We start from the raw sequence: 10,677 nt of genomic DNA, 5'->3' as shown, positions 1-10,677 counted from the left end.
CGTGCTGAAGGTGGAGGATTCAGGGCACTACACCACGGTACGCATTTCAGGGCACATTCTTAGGGGCACATTTTCTATGTGCCCTGAAAAGTTACCAATTATGGCACATATTTTAAGTGCCCTTATATGACATATCAATTATGGCACATTTTGAATGTGCCCTCTAAAGTATATCTTTTAGGGCACATTTCGATGTGCCCTAAATGGTATGACCTATTAGGGCACAAATCGATGTGCCGTAAATAGTTTTCGGGGCATATATCCTATGTGCCCTCATAGATATACCTATAAGGGCACATTTCCAATGTGCCTTAATATGTATAGCTATGAGGGCACAATTCCATGTGCCATAAATAATTTTCAGGGCATATATTCTATGTGCCCTCATAGGTATACCTATAAACGCACAAATCCATGTGCCCCTAATACATATGAGGGCACATTTGTTATGTGCCCTGAAAACAATAAAGCACCAATAGAGGAAACACAGATTAATAGATATACACTAAGTTTAGAGCAGGAACTACTTAAATCTATTACAGACCAAGTTCAGATTACTAATAAATTACATCACAGATGGACTACTTACTACTACATCACACAGATGGAGTACTTACTATTACAGACCAGGTAGCACTTATACATTACACAGCAAACTTAGGCAGTACAATCAAAAGTACTTACTAGCAACTGGAATATGGAAACTAGTCTTAACAAACTTGCAAAAGCGAGTACATAATGTCTTCATTACTTGCTTCATGGGTTCATCATCTCGACAAAGTCAAGTTCAATGGCTTCATAGGTTGGAACTGCCTTCATCACAAGTAGAGAGCCTTCCACAATGTTGGATTCTTCCCTGAAATGGTTCCACCCTACAGTAATTGCAATGTGGTCATTTCCTTCAATGATGTACCAGGCTTCCTCTGGCTGGTTAAGTCCCCTCCTCCACATGTGCACATTTTCATCTTCGAACCCATGCATCATCACAGCATCAAATGACTCTGCACGCCGGTTAGAACGATTTTCATTGATTCGAAGAGGAATTTTTACAATGAAGAGCCGATGGCTCTCAAAAGATCATCTGATGCCTAATGCACTACTACTACTACTAGTACTACTGCTAAGTCCCTAATCTATGGGCCGTCGCTGCCCTCATCGTCGCCTGTAGCTTTGATCCTCTCCCGTGAGGTACCTTCTGACTTGGCCTTCTGGCACTACGGTGCTGACCACTGCATGCGGTTCATCATCGGCGTGCTCCGACCTCCTTTGGAATGGAGCGCTTGCTTTTGTCATGAAGAGATCTTCAGTATCTCCTCCATGTACGTAGTGGCACGACCGGATCTTGGACTTTGGGGATAGGCACATGACCGTTGGGCACGTGTCGGACCCCCGTTCCGGTTACGCATAAAGTAAACCCGATCTTCATCCTTCGATCCTCTTTCTATAGTACGGCATATCTTAAGCTTTTCGGCTTACGGTATGGCGGTAACTCTATTCCGGCATGAGTATGCCGGTATTCCGGATTACTCAACCCGGATAACCTTTAGTCCGGTCAACCTCATATTAAGAGATAAGAAAGCTCATCCGGCTTAGCCGCGTAAGCCTGTAACTAGCCACATGACTTAGCCATTTATCCATGCTCTTGGCCCACCGGGGGTCATCCCCCGACACTCCTAGAGATCAGGTATTCTTGTGGCTCTTTTCTCAAAACAAAGTTATGAATCTTAGGAAAATAGGGATCCCAAAAACTCTGGAATGCTCCTTCCGTAAAGAGTTTGAATGTGTACAACATTTATTTTTTCTTTGCCTTATTTCTAGAAATCTCTGGCTGTTGATAGAGAAATTCTTTAAGTTTAAAATCAATCACTATGGGAGAATTGCCGTACGCCGACGGCCAGGCGATGTGCCGACGGCCAAATGTCGGGGCCGTCGGCACAGTAGCCTCCGGAGCATGGCGGCGAGGATGACCGTCGGCGTTAAATTGGCCGTCGGTACAGGCTGGAGGTGCCGACGGTCACCGTCGGCACAGTTCTGGCCGTCGGCATAGGACCAGTCTGGCCGTCGGCATAACATTTTTTCTTTTTCTTTTCCACTACGGAAGCGTACCGACGGTTAAACCGTCGGCATAGCTTTTCCTATTTCTCAACGGCAGTCTTCAAAAAAGCATAACTAAATCATTCTAAGCGAGAAAAATAAGTATAATATATCAAATTTTGCGGAAAAACAAGATCTATCATAGAAAAATATCAAAAATAGAATATTTCAAATACCTAAATAAATTTTCTTATAAATGAGCTATAATGTTCGAGGTTTCATGGCTTTCACACACGCCAAAAATGAAAAAATGGTCGCTCGTGGGTCGGATTAGAAATCCGCGTCAGGGTGTTGCTTACCATCCTAGGGCCCACACACGTGCCAAATATGACCTCGTTTCGGAAAATTATGCCATGTCGAGGCCGTTTCCCATCTCATTTCCCCTGAAATCCATAGAACTCCGGACGTGATAGCTCTTTTCGTGAAGGGTTTTCCAAAATAATTGTCACATCCCTGTTTTGACAAACGGAATAGTTACTATGACATATAAAATGACGCCACGCGGCTCCGTGAGATTTTTTTTGACTTCGTTCAAATTGCCATCTGGCCAAAACATGACCCCCGGGACATGCGGTATCGCCGTACCGGGCGTGCGGGTGCACCCATTCGCGAAAAAACTAAACGGGCAAAAATTAGCACATATAATGATGCGTCGTAGAACTAAAAACATTTTTTTCAGAATTTCTGGAGCGACGGATAGTTGAACCCTAGTTCAAATCCGGTCAGTTTCCAGCGGATTCGGCGGGACACCGCCGAAAGCCGCATGAGTTCCCAAAAAGCTAATGCGTGCACATGTCATGTGATACGTGGTGCGTAGGTGGTCTACTATCATCGCACGGAGGTTTCATGTCATACTAAAATGCGCACCATGTAGCTGCTTCACAAATAAAAACCGTTTGGGCACGCTAAAAATGAAAAGATGGTCGCTCGTGGGTCGGATTAGAAATCCGCACCCAGGGTCTCGCTTTCCATCCTAGGGCCCACACACGTGCCAAATATGACCTTGTTTCGGGAAACTATGCCATGCCGAGGCCGTTTTCTACCTCATTTCCCCGGAAATCCATAGAACTCCGGACATGATAGCCCTTTTCGTGAAGGGTTTTTCAAAATAAATGCCGTATCCCAGTTTTGACAAACGGAATAGTTACCATGACATATAAAATGACACCACGCGGATCCGTGAGATTTTTTGACTTCGTTCAAATTGCCATCTGGCCAAAACAGGACCCCCGGGACATGCGGTATCGCCGTACCGGGCGTGCGGGTGCACCCATTCGCGAACAAACTAAACGGACAAAAATTAGCACATATAATAATACGTCGTAGAACTAAAAACATTTTTTCCAGAATTTCTGGAGTGACGGATAGTTGAGCCCTAGTTCAAATCCGGTCAACCAGATTTAAACTAGAGGTACTTGATCTATTGCTCATGATTTTTGGGTAAATTAAATTGTAGGTTCAAAATATGATATGGATGTCATATTTGTATTCCTCTTATTTTTCTGATCAATTTCGACATATTATTTGCCAAATTCATATTCTACGATATTAATTATTCCATATTAAATAAAAAGACAAAAATTAAATCATTTAATTGTTTTTCAAATTCTATATTATTATTATTTATATATATTCATTGTTGTTTACTTAAGTAATTGTTTAGAATTAAAAAATATAGACATGTGGCAGCACGGTCAAAGGGTTAATATGATTGATATGGTAGTATTAACAACAAGGGTGTCATTTCTTTCATGGAAGCTCATCCAAAGAGAACCAAGAAGTTAAGCGTCTTTGAGGTGGGAGTAGTGTGAGGATGGGTGACCAACTGGGAAGTTTGACTACAAGTGCAATTTAACCTAAGATTAGATGTACTAAGTGTAAGTGTGATTGTGAAAGATTAACAAGTAAAAAAGAGTAAGAAGAAAATTGAAAGAAAAAAATTCAAAAAATATTTTTAATCTTTTTTCAAAAAATAATTGAAAATTTTGAAATACTATGCCGACGGTATAACCGTCGGCACAACAATCTATGCCGACGGCCAGTCTGTGCCGACGGTGATCGGGCAGTCCCCGACTAGAACTATGCCGACGACGCTACGCCGACGGTCACCGTCGGCATAGCCTGTGCCGACGGCCTTCCTTGCTTTGCCGACGGCTGGCGGCCGTCGGCAGACTGGAGCTCTCCCGTAGTGAATAGGGCTGTAGATGTTGCAAATAGACGTCTATGTAACAAGACGTCTATGTTGCAAATAGATTTTATAATCAATAGGGTTGTAGATGTAACAAATAAACATCAATTTCATTTCTTCCGTTGTAGCGTGGGGGATTTGGAATTCTAGAAATGGTTTAGTGTTTAATAGATTGACCTGGATTGATACTAAACATGTGTGAAGGATGGCCATGTCCTATCTAAGGAATTGGAAAGTCCCTTCAAAGATCAAACCTGGAGGGAGGTGGATATGTTTTCAGAATTGCAGAATGTCCTCAAGACCCCTCTGGCACTAATGTCGAGCTGAAGCGTACCAGTTTCGATTGGATTGCTTCCTGGGCTCCGGCATCAAGGCTAGCACACGGTGGAAGGGCTTCTCTAGCGTATCTGAACGAGCTTCCGGAGGAAGCCTCTTCGATCCATTTGGTGCCGCACTAGTCATCTTCCCATCTCCCCTCCACTTCGCCCCCTTCCTCGGTTCCTCCTCCGCCCTCTCCCTCGCCCGCCCGCCCATGGAGTCGCCCGCCGCGGGCGGCGACCCGCGCCCGTCGCCGTCCGGAGGCGCCTCCCCGCCGCCGCCGCCCCCTCCTCCCCCGCCGAGCGGGTGGCTCGCGGGCCTCGTCTCCGGCGCCGGCCGCCTCCTCGCCTCCGTGCTCGGCCCCGACTCCTCCCCGACGTGCTCCGGCTCCACCGCCTCGGGCGGGTCCGCCTCCTCCTCCCCGACCTCCCTTCGCCACAACCGCGCGCACGGCGGCGGTTCCGGTACGCGAAATCACTGCCCTGCTCCTCAAATTACGCCTCGGGGTTTGCGGCGCCCTGCTCACCGTGCGCGCGGCGGCTCCCAGATTCGTTCGTTAGACTGGCCTCGTTTCCCCCGTGCCGGATTCGTCCAGTCCCCTGGGGCAATTGCGATTCCTCCGAGTAATTTGTTGGTTTCCTCGTGGTATACGCGCGTAATTCGCCTTGCCATCCGGCATCACTTGATGCACGGGGTTAGGCGAGGGCGATCTGCGCCTAGATTCCCAACGCTTAAACCCTTGACGCGCGTCACCCAGATCTCGCTACCTAGGTTCGTCAGTTCGTGTGCTAGTCTTCGTCTCGATTGAAATTCGCATCTGATGGGTTAATTTCGTCTACGATCCGAACCATTCCTCTGGGAAATAACATGCATGATCGCGCCGTGATCTGCAACACGCCGCTACAGATTACGCTCTAGAACATTTCCTAACGCTAATCTAAATTGTTCTGTCTGGATCAGTTTTGCGGACACTAAAACCCTCGTAGTAAACCGAGTCCGAGGCAAAAGCTACTACACTAGATCCTATTACTGCAAATTCAGGCTGAATTTCTCCTGCTGTTGTTTCTATTATTACTAAATTTGCTCCGCCGAGTACTCTGCACAATGGGTCCAAGTTTGGTTTGGCCAGTAGATAGATAAACCCCCTGCCCCGCCCTAGAATAAATCTGTTCTCCACAGACTTTATGCATCTCGATCGTAATTGCTGGTGCATTCTTTATTCGAGGTTTAATTGTAGAAAATTCAACCTGAATTTCTTCTGCAGCTGTTCTTTTTATTATTATTGAATTGCTATGTGTGGAGTACTCTGCACAATGAGCTCGTCTAGTTGGAGGTGCTTTCGAGTAGAATTATTCGGCAAAACGCTGTTGTTTGGCCACTAGCTAAAACCCCTGCCCCCACCCTAAAATAACTCTACTCACCACACTTTATGCATCTGAATCTTAATTATCGACGTGTTCTTTATTTTGAGGTGTTAATTATTGATCCCTTAACTATTGGAACATGCTTATATAATTATTAAGGATCTTCATGATGTCATGGAATCCCATTATCTAAAGGGTAAAGCTCAACCATTAACTGCCTATCTGGGTTACTTGACCTAATAATACTCTATATTTGGCTGGTACAAGTCTACGGCTAGTTGATCTTTTCTTCCTTGCTTTGTGCTATAGCCATCAATTGTTATTATACTTTGCTGGAATCAAAGCTGATTTTGCTTTTTTGCTCTTTGACATATTGATTCATCACAGATTTTAAGAATCTATATATACATGTTGATTCCAGTTTCTAGTTATCATCTGCCGCCTGGTTAACTATTTGATGCATTCTTTATTTGATGTTTCCTGAAGTCAAAGCTGGGAATATATTCTTCCTTTTCTTTACTGGCCACTTGGGAACATTGCTTACTTGATCCAGACATAAAACGTTAGAAACTCAGATTACAAATTACTTTTTCATTGAAATGGTAGCTATGCATACTTAATGAGTCTTGTTAACTTTATTGTTTCTCACAGATCAAGGACTGCTGTTGCTCCTCTTGAGCGATTGAAGATCCTGCTTCAGGTGAGTTTCTTATGTCTTGATTTTTCTTTTATCTTATAGCATGTTTTGGTTTTACTTTATTGATAGGTTTGTCTTTGCATTAGTTTTTCCTAAGTTGTTCTGTAAACCATGTAGTATGACATCAAGATTACTTGGCTAAATTGATAGTAATATTTTTATTTGTTTGTTTCAATAGTTTCTTCCCTTATTTGATATCAACTAATGTAGATATGATGCAAGCTAAATATCTACAATATCAGTGTATTCACTATGGTCTCTGTATTACAAACCAAATCCATGGTTTATGTTATATGTAGCTATTTATAAGAACCTGTAACAGTTCTAGTGCCATGTTGAGTTTCTGGAGGAACCTAGAACTAGCCTCTTTCAGTGCACATTCATTGCTCCCTCTTTCAGTACTGAATAATTGGGAATAATAATAAATTAACAATGCTTAAAGTAGTCAGGTCGCACTTGTTATTGGACCCCAATAGCTCTTCTACTAAAATTGTCTACACGTGTGTACTTTCTATGAAAAGGGAAGGTTTGGTTAAAATAGTTCTGTTGGACCTCTGACTTATGTTACCTTGCTTAACTCAGGTTCAAAATCCTCACAGTATCAAGTACAATGGTACAGTTCAAGGGCTGAAGTATATATGGAGAACCGAAGGCCTTCGTGGACTGTTTAAGGGCAATGGGACGAATTGTGCTAGGATTGTCCCAAATTTTGCTGTCAAGTTCTTCAGTTATGAGCAAGCATCAAGGTGTGTTCTTGTTTGCAATTACTCTTGCCTTGCATAACTTCTTGCTGTGTTACCACCTAGTTATTTGTAGTTTGCACTTTTCAGAACTTTTATCTGTTGCATGATGAAACTGTTTTGACCTGAAATTGGTTAGAAGCATTTCAGTTTTACTTTCATATTGACATGTTAATTTTCATGTTACAATATTTAATGTGTTATTTCCTTTCTGTGTCTTATTTGCAGGGGTGTTTTGTATCTGTACCGACAACAGACTGGGGATGGTAATGTCTTGTTCCCTTTTTCCGCACTACACACATTAGTTTCCAGTGTTCTGCATTTTCATTTCTTAGTTACCAGGAAATGGAAGTATCACTGTGTTTGGTCCGTGCTAGTTTTTTGTCCTGTAGATGAAGTGTTTTCTAGCTTCGTTGGCACTGTAATTAGCAACTCACATGTGAATAATTGCTGTCTTACCAGTTACTTTCTAATCATTCCTGACAACCATATCTCACTGAGCTTAGGACTAACTAACTCCTCAGTTATCTAAGGACTTTCCATGGTGTCATGTTTTTTCCTTGTTTCTAGAGTGAAGGCTATGCCGGGGCATCCCTCGCACTTATCTCAGAAATTGAGCCGAAAGATGTCATAATGCAGCTTCTTATGCAGGAAACCTTTTCAAGGTATTTTATATCCTGTTTACTTCCATTGATGTCCTTCAGGAAAGTATTGCTTAATTTGTATTTTGCTTTGCGGTTTCATATAGCTATTCTCATTTCCAGATATGTACCTAAATATTGGGCTTTATTTGTACTCTGTTTCACACTCTGATGAAACAAAAACGGATTGCAGTCTTTCTTTTTTTAGTTAACGCATTTTGTTTACTACGATACAGAAAGTTGGGCCTATGCAAAAGGGTTATTTCGTTTCACAGTTGTGAATTGACCATGCAATCCTAGCTTCCTTGTTTAGTTTGAGGAATGTAATGGGACTTCGTAAGTGTAGCCTAGTATATAGTGAGGCCCGTGATTGATGAGGTGATTCCTCAATCCAAACCGTCTAATGTTTTCAGAGTACCTCTTTTCTCCTGGCTTGGCATTTGTGTAAACAATAGACCTAAGATCACTTGCGTCTAGCTCTCAAACTCATATGTATATTGATTGATTACACGTGTATAATATGTAGTTATGTAAACCATTCACAATGCTTCAGTGTGAGCAATTAGCGTATGAAACATTGTTTACATATACATGTTGTATATTTCATTCTGGGAAAACTATGATGAATATCAGGACACGTGTTGGATTATGATGTACAAGTGTTGCAAGATTGGAGTTCAAACTTATTCTTAAAATCTTTGTTTCATAATTATGATGTGTGCCTGGCCTATCGATAGGCTTGTTAATAATTTTTTCTTCTATAGTGCATTAATAAACAAAACAGTTTGTGTTTTCTCAAAAAACAACGATTATCTAGCTGTGTTTGAAAGTTGCATACCCTCAAGAATATGTTATGCTATGTCCCTGCATCCTGTGATAATAGCAACCAAAAGTCACGACTGGTGTCTCCTTTATCATATTAACATATACCTCTATTCTGTACAAATTAACATTTGTGAATATTTAAGTGGCAGTACTAATAGAATATTTTGGAATCTTAATTTTGATGTTAGGTCTGAGTGCGCTACGCTAATCAAGATAATTCAAGAGCGGGTTGTGGATCCAGATTCAGCTGGAGTTATTGATGACTATATTCCTCTTCCGATTAGCTGGAAGGCTGAGAAACAACCAACCCCTGGATATTCTTCATTTAGTCCAAATGTGTCCTCACCTTCAGCGTCACCTTTTCCAATCCATCATCATGGTTTTGATAGTAATGCTGCTGCAGACGCAGCCCCGGCAAAAACGCCTGCCAGTCGTGGCCTTTTCAACCATAATGATGACAACATTGAGTCCGTGAGTGCTCTTTGCTTGTACAAAGTTTAACTTATCATGTGTATGGTATCTCAAGCCCATTCGGTTATACGCCACCCCTGTTTGTCTAAGGGTATACTGGATTTGCAGACTAAAAAACAAAGTTACTCTGTCGTGCGGGATACTCCCGAGGACCTTCGAAGAGTCAGGACAAAGATTGATGGAAATCCGATAAACATCACAAAATTTAAGCAAGTTGATGTTGTTAGACATCGGCCAGGTACTGATTACAATAAAGTTTCTGCAATTCTTTGATAAGTGCCATGAAGCTGTACAAATTATTTTTCTTACTAACCATCTATGATTGTATGTAATATTATTTCTTCGCTAGTTGCAAGTTACCAGTGAAAACTCAATTCCAGTAATTGTAATGTGTTTCAAGGTTTTAGGAAATGCCAATAAACTATTATCTAATGTTTCTCAAAATTTGAAAGAGCTGACAACATATTTTATGTGCCTAACAAAATTCCGGCAGTGCCACCACTAGCGTTTTGATTCAAATTCCTCTGTAGCAGGTGGTTACCATAAAAACAATGAGCCCACATTCTTCAAATCAGGTCCCATTGAGGTACTGGAACCCCTCTCAACACATGAATTTTTTCGGTGTCTTTCTTTCGTATCAGTAAAATCACAAATGTAATAATGCGTGCTGACATGGAAGATAATGCCGAACTTTATCGTAGGATCTGAAGCATGGCTTTCCTTTGAAGGTGAAACATTTGAATGACCTTATTCCTTTTGAGAGAAAGATGATGGACTTATCACACGAAAATCATAAGGGTGTGTTGTGATCTTTGATTGGCTATGTTTGCTGATTATTGATGAGCATGATGCCTAATATCTGATTCTATTACATTTTTTCTGTTTTTAGTTACATATAATCTAGAAGAATAGGAAGCCTGACAGAGAAGGGTGTGTTTTTAATTACAAAAAAAAATTATATATATACTGTTTCCCCCGAGGCTATGAACAAAGAAGGAAACTACAGAATAATCTAGAAAAATAGGAAACCTGACAGCTAATTTTGGTATTCACTGCAATCTCTTTTTCTAAATATGCTTGTCAAAAGTTCTATGTTGCACTTCTTCCAAATATGATATAGTTTGTACAAATATGTTCTGAATTCCATGCATTGCTTTGAAATGTTGTCAGATAAACATGTCAAGGATCAAAACAACGGGAGAGCGTACTGAAGTTCATGGAAATGAAAATGCTTCTTCTGTTTAGTGTACATGGAAAAGGAAATGCTTCTTCTGTTTAGTGTACATGAAAATGCTTCTTCTGTTTAGTGTACTATGCTGTGATTCATGTAATCAAATCT

At 41.5% G+C, this 10,677-nt stretch overlaps 1 protein-coding gene and 1 long non-coding RNA gene across 3 annotated transcripts; both read left to right on the top strand.

Moving 5' to 3' along the window:
- Positions 1-6,533: 6,533 nt before the first annotated feature.
- Positions 6,534-7,540, top strand: LOC124700989 (mitochondrial adenine nucleotide transporter ADNT1-like). Its single transcript, XM_047233053.1, has 3 exons — positions 6,534-6,664; positions 7,244-7,407; positions 7,492-7,540. Exons 1-3 carry the CDS (start codon positions 6,584-6,586, stop codon positions 7,523-7,525), a joined length of 279 nt encoding a protein of 92 aa, XP_047089009.1. The 5' UTR covers positions 6,534-6,583; the 3' UTR covers positions 7,526-7,540.
- Positions 7,541-9,471: 1,931 nt separating this feature from the next.
- LOC124700988 lies at positions 9,472-10,148 on the top strand. 2 transcript variants are annotated; one of them, XR_007001884.1, is made up of 3 exons: positions 9,472-9,576; positions 9,869-9,924; positions 10,040-10,148. It is a non-coding gene; the product is annotated as an uncharacterized LOC124700988 (long non-coding RNA). The 2 variants fall into 2 exon arrangements; XR_007001885.1 differs by having other exon boundaries at positions 9,475-9,576; positions 9,872-9,924.
- Positions 10,149-10,677: the final 529 nt, after the last annotated feature.

The sequence above is a fragment of the Lolium rigidum genome, chromosome 3, assembly GCF_022539505.1.
Source record: "Lolium rigidum isolate FL_2022 chromosome 3, APGP_CSIRO_Lrig_0.1, whole genome shotgun sequence".
Lineage (NCBI taxonomy): Eukaryota > Viridiplantae > Streptophyta > Magnoliopsida > Poales > Poaceae > Lolium > Lolium rigidum.
The sequence above is the reverse complement of the archived record's forward strand: the minus strand, read 5'-3'. Positions and strand labels throughout refer to the sequence as shown.